This window comes from Mesocricetus auratus, unplaced genomic scaffold (genome assembly GCF_017639785.1).
Source record: "Mesocricetus auratus isolate SY011 unplaced genomic scaffold, BCM_Maur_2.0 Super-Scaffold_100040, whole genome shotgun sequence".
NCBI classification, from domain to species: domain Eukaryota; kingdom Metazoa; phylum Chordata; class Mammalia; order Rodentia; family Cricetidae; genus Mesocricetus; species Mesocricetus auratus.
The window spans coordinates 4766610-4790702 of NW_024429217.1; the positions used below are offsets into that span (position 1 = coordinate 4766610).

The following is a 24093-nucleotide window of genomic DNA, read 5'->3' on the forward strand; positions in this document are numbered from 1 at the left end:
GAATGTCTTCATAAGTCAGGTAGAACAACACAGCTCCAAGGTGCTGGATAAAGGACACAGGAAAAAGATGTAAACATTTCAATTCCTCCATGACTAACCTGGTTCAGTTTCTTCCAGAGATTGAGGATGGGGGAAAGTTCATTAGACCAGATTTCTCTATCAAATTTGCAACCAGCTGTGACCGATCTTCCCAAGATCCTGAGCTGGGAGATGACCTGAGTGAAGAGAGCACATCACAGTGAGTCACTCCCAGCCGGGAGACAGTCTGTGGTAACCAAAGAGTGTACACACGCGTGTGATCCTTGTATCGCTATCATTATGTGTGAACAGCTGGCTCATTCCAATAGTTAAAAAGACTAAAAACTGCAAAGCTGAGGGGAAGCGTTCTAAACTTAACATTGCTGTTAGAAAAGCCGCTTCTTTGTGCAGAAGTGGGCACTGGGTCATTACTAATCCCCCACCGCTTGCATTTCAAACTCTACAATGCTTTTCCTTTCAATTGACTTAAACCTATCAGTTCAAAATACTCACAGTGTATTTAAACACAGAGTACAGAATGAATATAAAGCAAGTGGCTGGCTCCTAGCTACTCAAAGAATTTCTATAGATTTTTAATGTTTAAATTCATTTTCAGTTTCGATTTTGAAACTCTGTCTACATACAATGCACTGAAGAAATGCGTACGATCGGTTAATTAAAGTGAGGCTAAGTAACCATTACTCCCTGCTGGGACCTTTGCTGCTGTAGCTTCATCCTGTTAGCTTCTTTGCTGTTCTTCATCAAAATCAATCACTTGCATTGCATTTTCTTTTCAAAATGAAATCATGTCTACCAGGTCCCGTTTTAGAAACGTTTATCTCCTTAAACATTTGCTAAAGATGATCCAGAACTGACCAACCCTGGACCATGGACATGGTGGTGGCTATAAAATGACCAGTCAGCAACTGTTTCTTGTAACATTACAACTAACCAGTAAAACCCCGTTACCGCATGGCTCATCTAATAATCTAATATAAACAAAGTCAGACCAAGAAACCCAGCACGTGTCTCATAGGACAGCATTTAAAAGTGAACTCCCGTCGCATGGTAACCACCTTCATATTTTTGAGAGGTATAAGCTGTCTTTTCTTTGCAGCATATTTAGATTTCATACTTAGTTTCACTCTTACATTAATAAGCCTGGTAGTAAAATAAGGACTATAAATCTTTCAGAATGAATGTACTAATTAATTGCTAAACATCCACCATCACGCTGTTGGATTTAATTCCTAGAGCTTTTGATTGATTTCCTAGTCTAAAAGCACTGTGGAGACTCAGTGTTTGACTTTCTTTGTTTTTTGATGAATCATTTTCATTTGCTGTAGCTGAACTCTATACAGCACCTAATTTATCAGCATCACTTCACTACAAAATGTCCCTAGTTGGTAGTCAGGAGGCGTGGTATTCTAACTGTGGTAACATTTGCTATCACTCATTTGTGCTCTAAATTTATTAAACAGGACAGAAAACAAGAATGCAGAGAAAAAACAAAAGCAGTAGGTACAAATATATATTTTTAAATATTTAAAATAAATGTTGACTAGTCCTCCAAACGGTCATGGTTCTGTTCTAGAAAGATGGCATGACACACATACATATAATGCAATGATGATTCTTTCACAAGCAGAGAATAAAGAAGGCTGTTATAACACACAAAGACATCCCTGTTAAAGAGCACATGGCTGGCCATGGTTCATCTGCCAGTTCTAAGAATCCTAGCACACTCATTGTTTATAAAGTTCAGGTAAAATATCTCATAAACATGTTTCAATCCAGTTAAAGTATTTTCTTCAACGGTTTCCTCAAGGTGATGTCAAATCAGGCTCATCTTCCTATATATACAAAAGTTAAAGTATATGCCAACATGTTATACACAAAAATACCTAGAGGTTTATTGTTTGAATATTAGTAGACTATTCCATGTCTCTTAAAATGTTAAGCAGATGTGATCCCAAATCACAATGGGTACTGATGAGGTGAGATTTCATCCAAGACTCAAAGTAAAACAAACTGCTATGTTTGGAACTCATAGGATTATTTTCAAGTCAATGTGGCATTAAAAGACAGAAAATAAGTCAAAAGATGTGCAGCTTATATGATTTTTAATACAAACAAATGTAAATGTAAATGCCTCCTGAGCCACGAGGAGATTTCATTACAATGTTCTGCTTCACTCAGGATAACTGATGGGCTTCCCAGGCATCCTGATCAGAGCAAGAGCATACCTCTGTAATTAATGAGGATATTAATGAGATGGGTTCTATTCATTTACTATCTCTGGTGTATAGCCCCTGTGAGAGCTATTCTTGGTTATCAACTAGAATCAACTAAAACCCAAGCAAATGGGTACACCTGAGGGGGATTTTCTTCATTGGATCATTTGAGGTAGGAACCAGGAGGAGAGGAGGGAGTGAAAACCTTGGTTGGAATGTAAAAACAAGAAAAAATAGGAAGGAAGAAAGGAAGGGAGGGAGGGAGGGAGAGAAATGGGGGTGGAGAGACAGTTTAGCAGTTAAGAGTCCTTGTTCTTCCAGAGGACCTAGCTTCCCCCTCAGCTCCCAAATCATGGATCACAACCATCTGTAACTCCAGTCTAGGGAATCCAGTGTTCTCTCTGGCCTCTGTGGGTACAAGGATACACATGGTGTACAGACACACATGCAGGAAAACATTAATACATTAACAAAAACAAATAATCTTAAAAGCAAAAATAAGCCAGGCAGTGGTGGCACACGCCTTTAATCCCAGCACTTGGGAGGCAGAGGCAGGTGGATTTATTTGAGTTCGAGGCCAGCCGGGTCTACAGAGTGAGTTCCAGGACAGGCTCTAAAGCTGCACAGAGAAAACCCTGTCTCGAAAAACCAAACGAGATTTTAAAGAGGAATAAATCCCTGTTAGAAGCCTAGCTCTGCGTCTAGATCTTGGGCATCTTACAATACACAGTCTCCACAACTCTGTTTCTTTCCTGATTGTTAAAGGGGGAGGTAAAGTTTCTTATTTAAAAGAGTCTATGAACAGTACATAAGCTCCTATCACAGCACTGAGAACAGCTCAGACACAGTGAGGTCAACAAGCAGGAGCTAGTCAAATCACCAAGTGGCAACAATAACCTGTAGATAAGTTGTTCCTGTATACTGTGGTTCACAGGAAAAGCTTGGTCTCAAAGCTAACGACTTGTTGAAAGGTTAGGGGACCATGAGAGTTACTGTGTCGCTGATGGAATCACAGCTGAGCAGATATTACAAGGGGGCCTAGCTGAGGAAAGGTCAAATGGGAGTGTGATGTTCGAGGGTAAGTTTTGCCAGACACTTCTCTGTTTCCCTTCCTCTCCACCCCACTTCCTCCTGGCTCCCATGATGTCAGCAGCCTTCTTCCACCAGACACTGAACAGAGGCGTAAAAGCAATGGCCTCAACCCTGTGAAGACATTTACTCTTTACGCTGTCCTCAGGCACTTTGTCACAGTGATGGAAAGCTAATAATCTTTGTCTCCAGGCTTTTAAAAACCAAAGTTAGGTAACACTCAGTAATGAATTCATATCAAACATACATTTTAGGTAAGACAATACAGAAAGGAAGAATATGTATTTGTATCCTGCATGTTAGAACAGAATTACATTTGGTGGCAAGTTCACTCATACATGTTACATTTGAAGTAATTGGAATAAAATCTTTCGTAGGGGCCGGGCGGTGGTGGCGCACGCCTTTAATCCCAGCACTCGGGAGGCAGAGGCAGGCAGATCTCTGTTGAGTTCGAGGCCGGGCTGGACCGATAGCCTCCGAAACAATACAGAGAAACCCTGTCTCGTAAAAACCAAAAAAAAAAAAAAACCTCTCGTAGGGATAAGTCAAATGTTTTAATGAAATTGATAATATTCAGTAAATATACTAGGATATTCTAGGATAAAATCATTTGATGCCTTTAAAACTTCAGGTAACATTGAGTGTTTTATGTTAAATGAAACAAAGGTTATAAAGCTTGCAACATTCTAAAGTGTGAAATATGTTGTTTCCTCCAGGCTGAACAGCGGCGTTCCTCTGAGAGCCAACTGTCATACTCACCTGAGAACTGGTCATGCGCTGAGATGAGCGAGCAATGTTGGCGGGCAGACCGAAGAAGCTGGGCTTGTCATCCTCTGGGAGCTTCTCGATGACAGCACGATAGTCCTACAGACAGAGAAAAAAGTCATCACTAAAGACGGGTTACAACCACAGCGATCACACACGGTGGACAGTGACTAAAATGTCATCACCAAAGACGGGTTACAACCATAGCGGTCACACACGGTGGACAGTGACTAAAAAGTCATCACCAAAGACGGGTTACAACCATAGCGATCACACACGGTGGACAGTGACTAAAATGTCATCACCAAAGACGGGTTACAACCATAGTGGTCACACACGGTGGACAGTGACTAAAATGTCATCACCAAAGACGGGTTACAACCATAGCGGTCACACACGGTGGACAGTGACTAAAAAGTCATCACCAAACATGGGTTACAACCATAGTGGTCACACACGGTGGACAGTGACTAAAAAGTCATCACCAAACACGGGTTACAACCATAGTGGTCACACACGGTGGACAGTGACTAAAAAGTCATCACCAAACACGGGTTACAACCATAGTGGTCACACACGGTGGACAGTGACTAAAAAGTCATCACCAAACACGGGTTACAACCATAGTGGTCACACACGGTGGACAGTGACTAAAAAGTCATCACCAAACACGGGTTACAACCATAGTGGTCACACACGGTGGACAGTGACTAAAAAGTCATCACCAAACACGGGTTACAACCATAGTGGTCACACACGGTGGACAGTGACTAAAAAGTCATCACCAAACACGGGTTACAACCATAGTGGTCACACACGGTGGACAGTGACTAAAAAGTCATCACCAAACACGGGTTACAACCATAGTGGTCACACACGGTGGACAGTGACTAAAAAGTCATCACCAAACACGGGTTACAACCATAGCGGTCACACACGGTGGACAGTGACTAAAATGTCATCACCAAATACGGGTTACAACCATAGCGGTCACACACGGTGGACAGTGACTAAAATGTCATCACCAAATACGGGTTACAACCATAGCGGTCACACACGGTGGACAGTGACTAAAAAGTCATCACCAAAGACGGGTTACAACCATAGTGGTCACACACGGTGGACAGTGACTAAAAAGTCATCACCAAAGACGGGTTACAACCATAGTGGTCACACACGGTGGACAGTGACTAAAAAGTCATCACCAAACACGGGTTACAACCATAGCGGTCACACACGGTGGACAGTGACTAAAAAGTCATCACCAAACACGGGTTACAACCATAGTGGTCACACACGGTGGACAGTGACTAAAATGTCATCACCAAACACGGGTTACAACCATAGTGGTCACACACGGTGGACAGTGACTAAAAAGTCATCACCAAACACGGGTTACAACCATAGCGATCACACACGGTGGACAGTGACTAAGCACTAGAGGTGCTCACACTCTACCTTTGCTAGATAGCGCGATGTCTACCGGTGTTGTCCTGACCACCTATGCAAATGCTGTCACTAACACTCCTTAGGCATTCACTACTCAATACTGTATTCTCTTGTTCCAACTCCTTACATACGGAGTCTTTGAGAGGACTCAAACCAACGTAAGCGAATCTACCTAACTATGTAAGACGTGGTGCTAGATGTGTTTAGGTCGTCTAATTTCTTACAGCACACCAAAGACCTACCTGCAGAGGTCAGCTCGTACATAGCTGAACAATCACTGGTTGTAACCTGCCAGCACAACCGGGTATTGCACTGCTGTTAGCAGGCAGGCCCACCTGCATGCCCGTCTTCCCTTCCTGGTGAAGTGTGTTGACACACATCGATAATTCTAGCATTTCACACTAAGGATCACTCTGAGGGCTGCATTCACTTCCTTGGCACCAGCCTAACACTTACTTATCCCTAACCTTGATGAAAACTCAAAGTCAGACCAAGAGGAAACTCATTCACTTTGGTCCAAAGCTGGGAGTCATTCTCATAGCGGTAAGCCAGGCTAAGGTCTTACATGCACGCACACACACATGCAACTACATAGCATCTGCAGAACAAGGGTGGACTTCTTTTCATTCTTGGCAGCTGCCCCTGAGGAAAACAGTAGATTCCAGGAAGCCCAGGACTATGATGGCCTCTGATACTCCGTCCTTTAGCTCAGTGACGGTCAATCTCCTCCTAGTGTCAGTTACAATGCAGTTACAACACACATGTGCACTTGCCACACGACATATTCTCACCCTCTGGGCAATGTGGCATCGAATGTAGTATGACAGAAAGCTGAACAGAGACTGTTATGAATTCTATGGAATTAAAACTATTACCTATTGAGTAAGTTAAACACATTACAAACTACATTCTAGACTGGCTGGAGGCGTTTGTCTTCTGAGACTGACTTTCTAACTAGCAGTGAGGCAGTCACAAATCCCAAGAGCAGATCTTCACAGAGACACAGAAGGTGTCTATCGTATGCCTTCATTCACACAAACATCAGGTCTGGAAATCAGAACAAAGCCTCTTCTGTGAAACACGTAGTAGCTAGAAAGAAGCGGGACCAGGGCATCTGGCTAGCTGTCAATATAACAAGCTGCTTACACTCATGTGTCTAACATAAAAGTCATTGCTATACACACCTGTAATGTGCACATTTCTGCATGAATTTTATCATTCAAAGTAAGTTTCAAGCAATATGAACCCAAGACTTGCTGGGGGATATCACCTGAAAATACACACATTTCCTCATCTGCTCTGTTGTTCTAGTAAGTTCCAAGCAATATGAACCCACGACTTGCTGGGGGATATCACCTGAAAACATACACATTTCCTCATCTGCTCTGCTGTTCTAGCACCAGAAAGTAAGCATCACTCTGTGTCCCTTTTACATAATGCTTGGAACAGCACGGTCACTGCAGATGGTCATGCACGTGGTTAAATGGTTAGGTAAATAAAGGACACACACTTAGGTGAAATCGTCATTAACACCAGAAAATATATGCAATAAATAACAACATTACCAGTGCTTTTAAAGCTTTTGAGGATTTTGGTTTTTTTTTCAAATCAAGAATATTGTCTAAAAATTACTTGGTGAGGAAAAACATCACAAAAATGAGACTAATATGTAAATCAAACACATATGCTTATCTTTGTAATTCATGAAGAAATGTTACAGGATCTACTGTAGTAGAAAGTAATGTGACATTTATACAAACACACAAGGCACAGTTAGAGCCTTCGGGTTATAGTTAGCATATGCCACAGAAAAGGCAAGTGCTGTCCAGAAGCTTGCATGTCGGGACTGGGGGCAAATGTTCCCGCTTGTTAAAATAAACAGACATGTAAACAGTGGTGGCTAGTACAGACAAATGAGGCCGGCTTTAAAGTTAAATGAGTTTTGTACTCCTGTGTGTCTCCCATCACAGCTCTTCAGAGAAGGCCGACACGTGAGTATTCCTCGGCACTGTACTCCCAGGGTGCCTGCCTACAGACTGTCTTACAATCGCAACAGTCAATCAATTAAACACCAAGTTTATATTGAAGCAAGTTCTAAGAATAACACTGTGGACTGTCAAAACAAACAATCTGCACTGCAATTATCTGTGTGCTTGGAGAACAAATGACATAGTCATCATACAATTCATTGTGTGCAGGTTCAGGAAATGCATGGGAGATTATTAGTTCTACCTACCAAAATGCTGCAGGAGTTTGGGAGAGAGACGGAATATGGAAAAATGCTTTTCTTGTTCCTTTGGGTTAGTTCATCCATTACTGAAGAATTAAAAAACTGCTTCAGGTATGACTGAAGAACCCTGAGGTCAAAACAGTTATCGACACGTCCTCCATAGATAGCATTTTCAAGTAAGCCATGTACAAATTCCCACTGGACATCTTTGGTACCTATGAGAAAAAAACCAGATACTTTCATTAGTTTTACTTTTAAAACGATTTTATTTTTCAGAATTTCATATAGATATAAAATGAAATACAATCATCTCTCCCTCATTTTCTTCCTTCATGGCTCCCCAACAAGCCCCCTTCCCAATTTTATTGATTTTTCCCCCTTTGGTAACCCACTAAGTCCAGTCAGTGCTACATATTGTAGGAGGAAAACAATGCTGCCACTAACCATGTGACTTACTAGAAGCCCATAGAGATGAGGTAATAAAAGAGCAGTTTACCACACCACTAACCACACCCACTTTAGGCATGACTAAAGATGTATACGGACAGACGTAAAGACGTATACATACGTAGGCGGTGAACTATGTCACTAGCCAGGCCCACTTTTGGGCATGGCTAGGGGGCATTATGGGGGAAGGTATAAAAGACTGAAGAACAGAAGTCTTGGTCACTTTTTCCGGCTTTCGGCTTCCAGTTGGGCGGCAGAAAACTACTCGGCTCATCTGGGTTACTTGTTTGGTCTCATGTGAGTAATTTCTACAATAAATACTTAGTTTTACTTTCAGTAAGTGTGCCGCTTATCGTTACAGCATCATTTGGTGTCAGGAGTTTCGGAATCCGGATCCAGCAGCCCACAAAAGCGTCTGCTCCTCGGCCCAACCAGGCACACCTGGACTCTCCTTTCGCTAAGTTCCTCACCACTTCGCTCAGCAAGGCACGATTCCTGCCGCCGGAACCAGCATCTTCTACCTGCCGGTAAGGTTAGGTGGTATTCCGAGATTTCTCTCGCGGCCATGTGCTCTTTTACTGGCGGCCTGCTGACTTCGGCCACGTGCTCTTCCACAGACAGCCTGCTGATTTCGGCCTGAATAAAACTCCACTGGTAACAAGCTTACCTTCTTTATACAATGTCAGCTAACATTACAATGCAGGATGTTAAGAATTTTCTTGTTTTTTGTATGGATGGGATTTTAGAAAGGATTGAGGACCTACCTGAAAGGTACTTCCTACCCACGATGGCGATTATTAGTTTCATAATCAATATAATTTTGCTAAAGAAATAGCTCAAAAATAGAGCAAAACTTATACAGGTCATACGGTCATCGCAGGATAGTTTTGAAATCCTCGTACAAAGAATTCAGGAAATGCAAAATTCCTTGCAGGATAGTAAGGAAGGTTTGGTAGAAAATACTTAGGACATTAAAAATGATAATGTAGGTCTGACAAACAGGTTTAAAGAGATGGAACACAAAATTGAATTACTTTCAGGAAAAATGTGTTCAACAGATAGAATAGAAAAAGTGGAACATAATGTTGAAACATTTAACCAACAAAACTGTTCCATGTTTAATGATTTCACTAGCCAACAACAAAGACTGGAACATAAGATTGAAATGCTAACAGAAAAGAATTGTCCATGTCTGAGAGCATTGACAAACTAGCTGATAGAATGTCAATTGTGGAAGGCAATTTACATGCCATTGAGATACTTTCTAAGGATGAGAATATTAAATATTTGGAATCACGTGTAAATGATGAATGCAAAAAAATGAAAGATTCCATGACATCCTTAGAAAATTATTTGTCCCAAGAACTTCAAGAGCTCAGAGAAACAATGATGAATAGACTGCAGGTTTTAGAAGACGTCCAATCTGATACTTCAGAATCAGACATACAAGCAACAGGTGAGGACAGGAGTTTCCCAACACCTCTCAAATGCCGGAAAGATCTTGCTATGCGTTCACCTATGGTTTTCCCAGTATCGGTAACAGAAAAACCAGCAACGAAAAAGCACTCAAATGGTCCCATTGCTTATCAATGGGAACCTATACAGATGAAGGACCTAAAGGTAATCAAGGAGGCCATTGTTTCGTATGGTCTTCATTCTCCCTATGCCAGAGAGCTCCTAACCTCATGGGCCACTGTAAATCAAATAACCCCAAAAGACTGGGCCCAAGTAGCCTCAGCAGTGCTCGAAAATTCTTGTCAAATTCAATGGAGAGCTTTATGTAGGCAAGAGGCAAAAGCCTTAGAGATTCAGGAATTAAAGAACGGTCATGAAGTACCCCAAGACAAGATTCTTGGGGTGGGTCCTTACGCTGACACGCAGGTTCAGTCTGCATATAATGAACACATATTGTCTTTATGCCGTACAGCTGTTTTAAATGCCTTGGATAAGGTTTGTGAAACAGGAGAGACAATGCAACCCTATACCAAGGTAGTACAGGGTCCAAGGGAAAGGTTCACTGAATTTTTAGAGAGATTATCCAGAGAAATAGAAGTACAGGTAGCAAATCCAGAATCTAGGCGACTCCTTATAGAATCTTTGGCATATGAGAACACGAATCCTCAATGAAGGCAGGTAATTTGGCCATTAAAAATAAGATCAGCGCCATTGGAGGAATGGGTCCTACATACAGCGAACCTGAAATGTAAAAGTCAGGATATGGGAGCTTGGGTAGGTGAAGCTATTTCTACAGGCTTGAGGAGGCACCAGGATGCGAAATACCCTACCCGTGATGATATAGAGGCCTGGGTAGGGAAGGCAATCTCCAAGAATTTTAACAGACATAAAGATGCCACGTGCTTTAACTGTGGTAAAATAGGACATCTGAGTAGGAACTGTCGACAACGCATTCCTAGAAATACTGCTTTTACCAGGAATGCATCAAACAGAAGGCCTCAGCCTCCTGGTCTCTGCAGGAGGTGTGGAAGAGGAAAACATTGGACCAACGAATGCTGGTCAACTACAGATAGAAAAGGTAGATCTTTACGGCAGGGAAACAGGAATCGTGGCCTCAAGCAGGCCCCAGAAAGAAAATTATCCGGACATTACCAGTGACAGTGGAGGACAGCCTCTCTCAGGACAATTAGAAGATCCACTGCCCATTGTAAATAATACAGCACTGGATAACACATTAGCTCCAGAGGATGAATCAATTATATCAGGAGGGAATACAAAACATTTATTTTGGCAAACTTGTATACAATATCATAGACCCAAGTTACCATTTAAAGTAAATAACATGGTGATTAATGGCATTTTAGACACCAGAAGTGGCGTCACCATCATTAATCAGAGGATCTGGCCCCCAAACTGGGCTTTAAAAGAGGTTAACATTCAATTCTTAGGGACTGGAACCCTATCTGAAGTTAAACAGAGCGTTAGATGGATTGACTTTATTGGGCCAGAAGGACAGAGAGGAAGGTTAAAGCCATATGTTGCAGATATTGCTATAAACCTCTGGGGTCGTGATCTATTACAGCAATGGAATACACAGATTAACATTCCTCCTGTATCAGCTAGGAATTATAGACAAGCTCTTAGTGGTAGAAAGAATATAGTAAGGCAGTACAGAAAACAGATGCCAAATGTACAGTTTGTACAGAAGCAAGATGCTAGTGCCAAACCTACAGAGCAAACAAAAGCTCTACCCTTAAAATGGCTGACAGATGAACCTGTCTGGGTGGGTCAGTGGCCTATGACATCTGAGAAGTTAGAGGCTTTGGAGAAGTTAGTTCAGGAACAGCTAGATGCTGGAAATATTGAGGAATCAACTAGTGCATGGAATTCACCTGTTTTTGTTGTCAAGAAGAAGTCTGGTAAGTGGAGAATGGTTACTGATCTTAGAGCCATCAACAAGGTAATTCAGCCTATGGGGTCTCTATAACCTGGGATGCTGTTACCTTCTCTAATTCCTAAGGATTGGCCAATTATATTTATAGACTTAAAAGATTGCTTCTTCACCATACCGTTACAAGAAAACGACAGAGAAAAGTTCACCTTCACGGTACCTACCTATAATAATTCCCGTCAGGTACAGACATTCCAGTGGAAGGTACTACCTCAAGGTATGTTAAACAGCCCAACTTTGTGTCAATATTTTGTGAATAAACCTCTAGAAATAATTCATAAAAAATTTCCACATTCGTTAATATATCATTATATGGATGACATATTACTGTCTCATTCAAATAAGGATACTTTGGGAAAGATGTTTGAAGCAGTAAAGGAAACTTTGCCTCGCTGGGGATTACAAATTGCCCCAGAAAAAACACAAAGAGGAGATTTTATTAACTATTTAGGTTATAAAATAGATGCTCAGAAAATTAGACCACAGAAAGTACAGATCAGAAGAGACCGTTACCGGACTCTCAATGATCCTCAAAAACTATTAGGAGAAATCTCTCAATTACAGACAATAATCGGTGTAGAAGGGCATGATTTAAAACACCTGAAAATGGCTTTAAAAGGAGATAAAGACCTAACATCCCATGAGTACTATCAGCTGAGGTTGAAAAAGAATTAGAATGGGTAGAAAAGAGAATATTAGAAGCACATGTGGACCGTGTGGATCCAAAGCTGGACTGTATTCTGGTTATTTTACCATCTAGAGAATACCCCTCAGGAATATTAATGCAGAGGGAAGACATCATACTAGAATGGGTATTTCTGCCACATAAACAGAATAAAAAATTGAAAACATACATAGATAAGATCTCCGATTTGATATTAAAAGGTAAGTTAAGGCTTCATCAACTGACTGGGAAAGACTCAGCTGAAATTATTGTACCTTTAACGAATGAGGAAATTTCCTCCTTATGGAAGGATAATGAGTATTGGCAAATAGCTTGCAGTGACTTTTTGGGAACTATTAGTAACAACTATCTCAAAACAGAGAGAATCAAATTCATAAAGAAAACAATTTGGATTCTTCCGCGTATCGTGAGGCAAACACCTATTTCTGGAGTTCTTACCTTCTACACAGATGCAAACAAATCAGGTAAGGTAGGGTATAAATCAGGAAATATAAGTAAAGTAGTTCAAAGCCCTTAAAACTCCGTACAAAAGGCAGAGTTATATGCCATTCTCATGGTACTTAAAGACTTTACAGAGCATCTCAATATAGTCACAGATTCTCAGTATGCAGAAAGAGTTGTCTTGCACATTGAGACTGCAGAAGTTGTTCCTAATAGTACAGAATTAACCTCATTGTTTTTACAATTACAGGAAATCATCAGAAACAGGACTCATCCTATATATATATAAAGCACACATCAGATCCCATAATGGTCTGCCAGGTCCTCTGGCACAAGGCAATGATGAAATTGATTGTTTATTAGTAGGTAATGTATTGGAAGCTTCAAATTTCATAAGAAACACCATGTTAACAGCAAAGGCTTAAAGAAGGATTTTTCTATCACCTGGCAACAAGCCAAAGAAATAGTAAGAAATTGCCCCAGTTGCTCATTCTACAATCAAACTCCATTACCAGCAGGTTGTAATCCTAAAGGTATTCACAGAAATGAACTATTGCAAATGGATGTATTTCACTTCCCAGAATTTGGCAGTTTGAAATATGTGCACCATACTATAGACACGTTCTCAGGCTTCCAATGGGCTACTGCCCTCAGCTCTGAAAAAGCTGATTCTGTTATTACGCACCTCTTAGAGGTGATGGCTGTCATGGGTATACCTAAAACAATGAAAACTGACAATGCTCCAGCATATGTCTCCAGTAAATTGGAACAATTTTTCAAATATTATAATATAAAACATGTAACTGGTATACCTTATAATCCCACAGGACAAGCAGTGATTCAAAGATCTAACCGAACCTTAAAAGAAATGCTTCATAAACAACCAGGGAGAACAAAGACCCCTAAACACAAGCTACATAATGTTTTACTAACATTGAATTTTCTTAATGCTGATGAAAAAGGACAAACTGCAGCAGAGAGACACTGGACTACAGAGAAGACTTCTGAACTGAACCAACCAGTATATTTTAAGGATGTTATGACCTCAGTCTGGAATCCAGGATATGTGTTACGTTAGGGAAGGGGTTATGCTTTTGTTTCCACAGGAGAAGAAAAGCTATGGGTTCCATCAAAATTGATTAAGACTCGATCTGAACAGAAGACATCTCAGGAGGAGGAAGATAACAGCTCATCTACAAATTCATATTCCACCATGGGTAAAGTGACCTCCTAAAAGGAAAGAGAAGTGTTTTGTTTGTTGTCTTCACAGGTAAACTCAGCAAAGAATACTGGACATATGGATTCCGAAGAAGAATGAATAGCTACCCTGAGGACCATCAAACAAACAGTAACTCACTGTGTGGTATCAAAGTCTAAATCTCTCTATATTGTTTTTATAGCACCCTTTTATCTTTGTTTCTCCACATACCTCAGTCCCCATTCATTTAACTGAAGCTGGCTTTGGAATTGGATTGGCTCTCCTACTCTAAATTCAAGCATATTATTTAAGTAAAATTCAGAATTTCTGTATTATATCAAAGAGCCATTGATATAAGACAGAAGAAAATAAAATTAGGGACTGTTATCTGTGGATTTCTTTTTCTGAAAAGTCTAATTTCCTTCATGTTTACCACCTTCCTTATTGTCACCTCTTCTAGTATGCATACATATAAAAGTTAAAATACTTCTTTGTTAACATTCATGTTTGAGTTTTCCAGAGAACAAGGGATTTCCTGACAGCAATCTTCAACTGCTTCAGAAAGAGAATGAGGATCCACTTCCTTGACTTCACCTGATTCGACTGGAGGCATCTGAAATGCCCCACATCATTGACTCCAACTGACAAGCACCATCCTGAAACTGGCTTGAAACTACATCACTCTACACAACTCCGGACCAAGAAACTGAAACAGCACACCTTCTACAATCTGGCCAGAGAGCTTCAATCAACACTAGAACCCCAGTCAGGAACTTCAATCAAGCATCTCCTGCCATACAGAGACTGTCTGATCTACTGAGATTTTGTTACACTAACTGTTGGAGAAGTCCTGTTATTTGCCTGTTATTTGTCAATAAAGTACTGTCTGGCCAATGGGGAATCTAGATAGGAGGGACTAGGAGTCGAGGAGGATTCTGGGAAGGAGAAACACAAGAGAGTCAACATGTAACGCCATGGGGGTAGGAAGCCTGGAACTATTCTCCGGTAAGAAACATACTTAGATTAACAATTATGGAGTAATTACTTAAGTCAGAGCTAGCTAGTAAGAAACAAGCAAGGCCAACAGCTTCATAATTAATACAGCGCCTTGTGTAGTTATTTGGGGGCTACAATGCAGCAGAGCCCAGGCGGCTGGCGGGGGATAAACCAAAGCGGCTAGCAAAGATAAAGCTTCTCTTAACAACTAACATTTTTCTTCTCATAGGTCCCCATGAGATTATCATCGTCCCATCTCAGTAGGAAGTAGTTTTGAGAATTCCATGCCCCCTCTCCCTACTATTGATATTATAGGATAGTTTACACCTGTTAGTGTTAGTTTTCAATTATTTTAGAGTTGGGATTGGAAGGAGGTGTTCAGATTTGAGTGTTTCTTTCAGATAAGTTTAGGTTTAGATGGGATAGATGTTTGATACATTTTCTTTATTGACACAAGTTAGTTGTTTTAAGTTTAAATATCCTTTTTAGACTAAAAGGGGAATTGTAGGAGGAAAACAATGCCGCCATTAACCAGGTTACTTACGATAGGCGCATACAGATGAGGTAATAAAAGAGCCGTTTACCACACCACTAACCACACCCACTTTAGGCAGGACTAAAGACATATACGGACGGATGTGAAGACGTATACATATGTAGGTGGTGAACTACGTCACTAGCCAGGCCCACTTTTGGGCATGGCTAGGGGACGTTATGGGGGAAGGCATAAAAGACTGAAGAACGGAAGTCTTGGACTCTTTTACCGGCTTTCGGCTTCCAGTTCGGCAATGGAAAACTACTCGGCTCATCTGGGTTACTTGTTTGGTCTCTTGTGAGTAATTTCTACAATAAAATTTAGTTTTACTTTCAGTAAGTGTGCCGTTTATCGTTACAGCATCAACGTATGTGTGCTTATATATGGGGCAGTCATTGTAACATGTGACTCCTACAAGTGACCAAATCCTCCGAGAAAGAATGATTTTCTCTTCCCAGAAAATCTCCAATGGCTCCCTAGTAAGGCATGAGGCCTTAGATCATCTACTCTGTCAATGCTGGCATTCTTTCTGGCTTTCTTGTGGAGGAAACAAGAGTTCTGAGTTCACAAGAACAGGAAACATGTCATGCCCAGAATACAGCACCTTCACAGTACCGCCCTCTCCTCAGGCTCTTACCTTCCTTTTAATTTCACTTTTAAAATGTAAAAAAACTATATGATTTTAATCACTAGGCTATAGCAATATATTTAATACAACTTAATGATTTCCTTAAATGGTCATTAAATATTTAGTGAGGATTTTCTTTCCAATGATTTTACACTTACAACTCAATCAAGTTATGAATGTGGCAGTTGAGATCTAGAGGTCTGGGTCACCATAATGAGGAAAGCACAGGATCCTACAGATCTAGAGTGTAAAGTGCGCATTCTGAACACAAGGCCATCCTGTTTTCTAACCATAGAGCAATACCTAATTAATTTGGAAATCCCTTGGAAAAAAACTGTTCCAAATGTAATTTTATCCAGAACGGCTGTCCGGTGCATATTATTATTGGTGAAACAAGCAGCTCATGAGACTATCTGATTAAACGGGGAGCTGCTGCAGGTCTTCACACAGTAGTCTTCTACATGCTACAGTCTGAGCAACTCTGTCTGCTACTCTAAGAGAAGACATGGAGCATGGGGGGCGGGGGCTGCAGATGACAGGCAGAGCGCTCTGGCATCATGTCCATGCCTCAGCACATACACACGCAGACACGCACACACACACCACACACACACCCACACCCACCCACCCACACACACACACACACATGCAGACACACACACACACACACACACACACAGACACGCAGACACAAACAGACACACACACGCAGAAACACACAGACATGCACGCACACACACACACGCAGACATGCAGACACACACATACACACGCAGACACACACACAACACACACACACAACACACACACAGACACACACACAGACACACACAGCACACACACACACAGTAGCTGTTCTCTACAACACTACTGCATTCTGCAGCAGAGACATACTGTGACCACATTACAACACTACTGCATTCTGCTGCAGAGACATTGAAATCACATCACAATACTGCATTCTGCAGCAGAGACATACTGTGACCACATTACAACACTACTGCATTTTGCAGCAGAGACATTGAAATCACATCACAATACTGCATTCTGCAGCAGAGACATTGCAATCATGTCAGCAGCAATATTAAGACAGTGAGGAAGGCTCAGCTCTCCATTAAATATGGTAAACACGTAACTATATTTAAATAGCCAGTTAACTTTACTGGCATTTAATATAATTACATTTTCCAATTTACTACTGCGATTTCACTACTATAAAATTCAGAGACAAGCAAAGCAAAAGAATTGATAGCAGTGTTACTCTCGGCCTTAAGACATAAGTGATTTAAGTTGCCTTCTGTAGAATTAGGCTACGTACATAGGAGAGGCATGAGAAATTGTCCCCAGCTGAAACCTTAATATCAACAGTGGCTAAAAAGCTGGGGACTTTACCATGATCCAGTTTCCTACCCTACCTTCATATTCACTAACTGATACAGTCATAATGGCAAGCATCCTAAATATTTCACCAAGGAATGCAGAAACGAGAGCACATGTTCAATTCATAAAGTAGACAAGCCAGCATGTGAAACAAATTGAGGAAATTCTGTATTGAAAAAATCATTTTTTTCCCTTTAGACTTGTTCTCCATACATCTGCTGCTCAAGAGAACTTAAATTAGGAAAAGACAGCCAATGATTTTAACACAGTAGGTGTGTTAAAGGTTAGCTGCTCCGGTTACAGAACAGTTTCTATGCCTGTGATGAGCACTATGGCAGATGGACAGACATTCTCTCCACGTGCAGTATGAGATGGAGGTGAGCAAACACCACAAGTGCACAGAGAGCTCTGGGTCACCTCTCCCAAACACATTTTCACCTTGGCGAATGCGTGACTCAGCAGATGCATAGTAGGCAGTTCTGATTTGTTAGAACAAAAAGATCCTTTGAACATATTGCCAAGAAAAGGCTTCTCTGGAGATTTCAATGACAGAAGGCAGGCGTGATGACTGCAGAGAGAGCCTTTCGGGGAGGAGACGCCATGAAGCCTGTTGGAAATGGGAAGCGAGTGGCTGCGTGGTTAGGGAAGGAAGCTGAGGCTTACCATTCCAGGAAACACAAAGAAAGAAAAAGCTGTCAAAGCACAGGGTAACTGAAAAACAGGAGAGCTGAGAGAGATTTATATGCCTGAAACAGCACAAATGGCAGCGCATCTACTGGAATGGGTACTTGAAGAGCAGCTGGACAGCACAGCGAGGCTGACAGGGAACGTGGGGACAGGACTTACGAACTGTGGCTGTGGAACTTATGTCTACATTTCTATCGACCCAACTAACCTGTTCTCTGACCCACTGTGTGTCTCGCCGATGCACAACAGAATCTAGGATCAGACTGCTACTGGTGTCAAGGAAGCCAAGGGAGAAAGGGCTCTATGGGACGAAGCGACAGTTTCATTCCTGCCCTGCTTCAGTAGACTGACTTAGGAATTCCACCACGGCTCTACAGAGTCTTAGTTCTAGCACTGCATTGTTGTGATCCAGAACATTAATTTCTCATAGAAAGAGATCTAAAAAATTCAATGAAATCTGAAATTTTGTAAGCCATACAATGGACACAAGCTCCTTCTAAATCTGTTTCCTGAAAAACCACTGGTAAGTCAGAATTCTAATGTATTAAATTAAATTCAATAACCACAGTAGACACCCCAAGAACCTTCAGATAACACAGACACAGCAGTCGGGACAGTAAAATACCAAATATAGAGCAAAACCCCAAATCTGTGCTAGGAATCAGGCATTTATGTACAAGCACACTATGGACAGCAGTGTGTGACAGCCATCAGCCACTCAGGTACAGCCACACCTTGGAATGCAGCATGTGACAAGAATCAGCCACTCAGGTACAGCCACACCTTGGAATGGCACATGTGACAAGAATCAGCCACTCAGGTACAGCCACACCTTGGAATGGCGCATGTGACAAGAATCAGCCACACAGGTACAGCCACACCTTAGAATGCAGTGCAAATCCAGTCTTGGTTTTTCATTTATTAAAACTTACCATCGAAGAGCCTGTCAATGATGTTGTACCCAGCCCGAAGATCTGATAAAGAAAACTCATAAAACTTGGTCCAACCCTATTAAAGCAAATGTAAGACACAGTAAAATCAAAGACATGCATTTATACATCACCATCCTCAAAAATTTAAGGAAAGTATTCCCTATATACTCAAAAATGAATAGCTTTAAAAATCAATACATTGTATATTTAAAATATTTTTTTAAAAATCTACTGACGTCAAAAGTATGATAATGAGTTTGCAATTCCACTCCAGTTTTTTACCACCATGAAACAGCAGTGGAGTATGTACAAAGTGATATAGTACATTTCTTAATCTATATACCATATGTATATTACTGTTTCCTATCTCTTTATACTTTAGAACTTTACATTCCATCTACAAACAGAAATACTGTCAAAATAAGTCCTAAAAGCATACATTATGTCTGTATATTAATTTATATTATGCACCCAAAAATTACCTAATTACTATAATGTTTATGTAAAAACATTCTTAAAATATGAAACTACAGAATGATAATGTGAAATACAAAAGTTCCTTCTATGGGGTTTCCATTAACTATACTAATTACATAATCAAATAAGTTTGAACTAAATATTTTAAAACCTGGATAGTGTTACTATTTAGGAATATAACTATTGACTAACCATTCAAAATATTTCTTAAATGTTGATTGAAGATGAGTTTGCAAGCATGCAAGAATAAACCCAAACACAAATATGTTTCCAAGAAGCTTCCAGGCAAATGCAGAGACAACTCAAGTACACATAAAACACATTTATATAAGGTTTGATGTTAAGAAATATACTTGCTGGGGGACCAGCTGTTCCGGGGGGACCAGGTAAAACAGGCCCTGCATCCGGGCCTGCGTTCCAGTGCCGAGGCATTGCCTGGGAACTGCACAGAGCTTCCATTCCGGGCAGAAGTCAAGCACCCCAGATTCCAGGTCTTCTCTCCCACCAACGAGACCAGGAAACCAGTGGATCCAGCAAGGGACCAGGGGACCAGGTGGGAGGCTGAGCACACCAGATTCCTGGACTTCTTCTCCACCCACGGGACCAGAATGAAGATGAGGAATAGAAGAACTACCAGATTATTGGACTTGCTAGCACCCAACAAAAGGGAACTCTGGTCCCCTAACCACCAGACCAGTAAGGGGCTCTTTCTGCACCCACTAGAAGAAGAGATGGGAAAGAGACAATACAAAAACACAGTCAGCAACAGAAAAACAAATATGACTGCCAGATTCTAGAGACTCCACACCAGCAAGACTCCAACATTCCAATACAAATGAAGCAGAAGAGAATGACCTTAAAACCACTTTCATGAAAATGATAGAGGCCCTAAAAGAGGATACAGGAAAATCCCTCAAAGAAATGGATGAAAAAAACAAAACAAAAATGCAAGAAATGGAAGAAAAAACAAACCAAAAAATGCAAGAAAAAAACAAACCAAAAACAGTAGGAAATGGAAGAAAAAACAAAGCAAAAAATGCAAGAAATGGAAGAAAAAACAAAGCAAAAAATGCAAGAAAAAAACAAACCAAAAAAGGCAGGAAATGGAAGAAGAAACAAAGCAAAAAATTCAAGAAATGGAAGAAGAAACAAACCAAAAAAGGCAAGAAATAGAAGAAAAAACAAACCAAAAAATACAAGAACTGGAAGAAAAAGCAAACCAAAAAATGCAAGAAATGGAAGAAAAAGCAAACCAAAAAATGCAAGAAATGGAAGAAAAAGCAAACCAAAAAATGCAAGAAATGCAACAAATGGACGAAAAGATAAACTGAAAATTGCAAGGAACAATGCAAACAGTGCAACAGCTGAAAACTGAAATAGAGACAACCAAAAAAAAACACACTCTGAAGTAGGCAGGAAATAGAAAAGCTGGGCAAACGGTCAGGTACTACCTATACAAGCATTACCAACAGAATACAAGAGATGGAAGAAAGAATCTCAGGTGTGGAAGATACACTAGGAGAAATGGACTCATCAACCAAAGAAAATCTTAAATCCAACAATTCCTTAACACAAAACATCCAGGGAATATGGGACACCATGAAAAGACCAAACCTAAGAATAATAGGTATAGAAGAAGGTAAAGAAAACCACCTCAAAGGGGCAGAAAACATATTCAACAAAATCATAGAAGAAAACTTTCCCAACCTTAAGAAAGACATGCCAATGAAGGTACAAGAAGCTTATAGAACACCAAATAGAGTGGATCACAAAAAAAGTCCCCTCGCCACATAATAATCAAGACCACAAATATACAGAATAAAGAAAGAATATTAAGAGCAGCTAAGAAAAAAGGCCAAGTAACATATAAAGGCAAACCTATCAGAATTACACCTGACTTCTCCATGGAAACTCTGAAAGCCAGAAGGTCCTGTATAGCTATTCTACCAACACTAAGAGATCATGGATGCCAGGCCACACTACTATACCTGGCAATGCTCTCAATCACTATAGATGGAGAAAACAAGATATTCCATGAAAAAACTAGACTCAAGCAATACGTATCCACTAACCCAGTTTTGGAAGGAAAACTCCAACCCAAGGAAGTCAACTACAACAGGAAAAACATAGGCATTAGAGAATCCCTCTCTACCAACAGCCAAAAGAACAAAAGGCTGAAATTCCACACATAATTCCACCACCAACAACCATTCCAAATCAAAGAAGAATGAGCAATCAATGGTCATTAATATCCCTCAACATTAATGGCCTTAACTCACCCATAAAAATACACAGGCTAGCAGAATGGATTCGAAGACAGAACCCATCCTTCTGCTGCATACAAGAAACACACCTCACCCTCAAAGACAGACATTACCTGAGAGTTAAAGGTTGGGAAAAATTTTTCCAATCAAATGGAACCAAGAAACAAGCAGGGGTAGCAATCCTAATATCTAACAAACTAGACTTTAAAATAAAATCAATCAAAAGAGATGAAGGAGGTCATTACATACTCATCACAGGTGAAACCCACCAAGATGAAGTGTCTATCCTGAACATCTATGCCCCAAATACAAAGGCATCCACATTCGTAAAAGAAACATTATTAGAACTTAAATCACATCTAAAGCCCCACACAGTTATAGTGGGAGATTTCAACACACCACTCTCACCACTAGACAGGAATACCAGACAGAAACTCAACAAAGAAGCAAAGGGTCTAATAGAAGTAATGACCCAACTGGGATTAACAGACATCTATAGAACATTTCATCCACATAAAAAAGAATATACCTTCTTCTCACCACCACATGGAACCTTCTCAAAAATTGACCACATACTTGGCAACATATCAAACCTCAGCAGCTACAAAAAATTGGAATAACTCCATGCATCTTATCAGACCACCATGCTTTAAAATTAGAATTCAACAACAACACAAATTGCAGAAAACCTACAAACTCATGGAAATTGAATAATGCTCAACTGCACCATTCCTGGGTCAAAGAAGAAATAAAAAAAGAAATTAAAGACTTCCTAGAATTCAATGAGAATGAAGACACAACATACCCAAACCTATGGGACACTTTGAAAGCAGTGCTACGGGGAAGTTCATAGCACTAAGTGCCCACATGAAGAAACTGGAGAATAGTTATACTAGAGAATTAACAGCACAGCTGAAAGCTCTAGAACACAAAGAAGCAAACTCACCCAGGAGGAGTAGATGCCAGGAAATAATCAAATTGAGGGCTGAAATCAATAAAGTAGAAACTAGGAAAACAATACAAAGAATCAATGCAACGAAGAGTTGGTTCTTTGAGAAAATCAACAAGATAGACAAACCTTTGTCCAAACTTACCAAACAGCAGAGTGTGAACATGCAAATTAACAAAATCAGAACTGAAAAGGCGGACATAACAACAGACTCTGAGGAAATTCAGAGAATCATTAGGTCATACTTTGAAAACATATACTCCACAAAATTCAAAAATTTAAAGGAAATGGACAACTTCCTGGACAGCTATCACTTGCCAAAATTAAATCAAGAACAGATATGCAATTTAAATAGACCTATAACCTCTATGGAAATAGAAGTAGTCATCAAAAGTCTCCCAACCACAAAAACCCCAGGTCCAGATGGCCTCAGTGCAGAATTCTACCAGAAATTCAAAGAAGAGCTTATACCAATTCTTCTCAAAGTATTCCAGGCAACAGAAGCAGAAGGGGTCTTTGCCAAACTCTTTCTACAAGGCTTCAATAACCTTGATCGCCAAGCCACACAAAGACACAACTAAGAAAGAGAACTTCAGACCAATATCACTCATGAACACTGATGCAAAAATACTCAATAAAATACTGGCAAATCAGCCAGGCGGTGGTGGCGCACGCCTTTAATCCCAGCACTCAGGTGGCAGAGGCAGGTGGATCTCTGTGAGTTCGAGGCCAGGCTGGACCAACAGCCTCCAAAACAATACAGAGAAACCCTGTCTCGTAAAACCAAAAAAAAAAAAAAATACTGGCAAATCAGATCCAAGAACACATCAAAACAATCATTCACCACGATCAAGTAGGTTTCATCCGAGGGATGCAAGGATGGTTCAACATATGAAAATCCATCAATGTAATCCACCATATTAACAAGCTGAAAAACAAAAATCACATGACCATCTCACTAGATGCTGAAAAAGCCTTTGACAAAATCCAACACCCCTTCATGATAAAGGTCTTGGAGAGATCTGGGACAACAGGAACATACCTAAACATAATAAAAGCTATATACAGCAAACCAACAGCCAACATCAAACTAAATGGACAGAAACTCAACGCAATTCCTCTAAAATCAGGAACAGGACAAGGCTGTCCACTCTCTCCATACCTTTTCAACATTGTACTTGAAGTTCTAGCCAGAGCCATACGACAACGAAAGGGGACCAAGGGGATACAAATTGGGAAGGAAGAGATCAAACTTTCACTATTTGCAGATGATATGATAGTTT

At 40.5% G+C, this 24093-nt stretch overlaps 1 protein-coding gene across 5 annotated transcripts in view; it reads right to left on the reverse strand.

Annotated features, from left to right (window-relative positions):
• Positions 1-24093, reverse strand: part of Dync2h1 (dynein cytoplasmic 2 heavy chain 1) — a 221568-nt gene that overhangs the window by 40484 nt on the left and 156991 nt on the right. For all 5 annotated transcript variants that reach the window (XM_040734715.1, XM_040734717.1, XM_040734714.1 and 2 more), the window contains 4 exons: positions 19121-19196; positions 7792-8000; positions 4101-4205; positions 99-215 (listed from right to left, as the gene is read on the reverse strand). In XM_040734715.1, coding sequence (XP_040590649.1) covers positions 99-215; positions 4101-4205; positions 7792-8000; positions 19121-19196 — 507 coding nt within the window. The remainder of the gene's footprint in view (positions 1-98; positions 216-4100; positions 4206-7791; positions 8001-19120; positions 19197-24093) is intronic.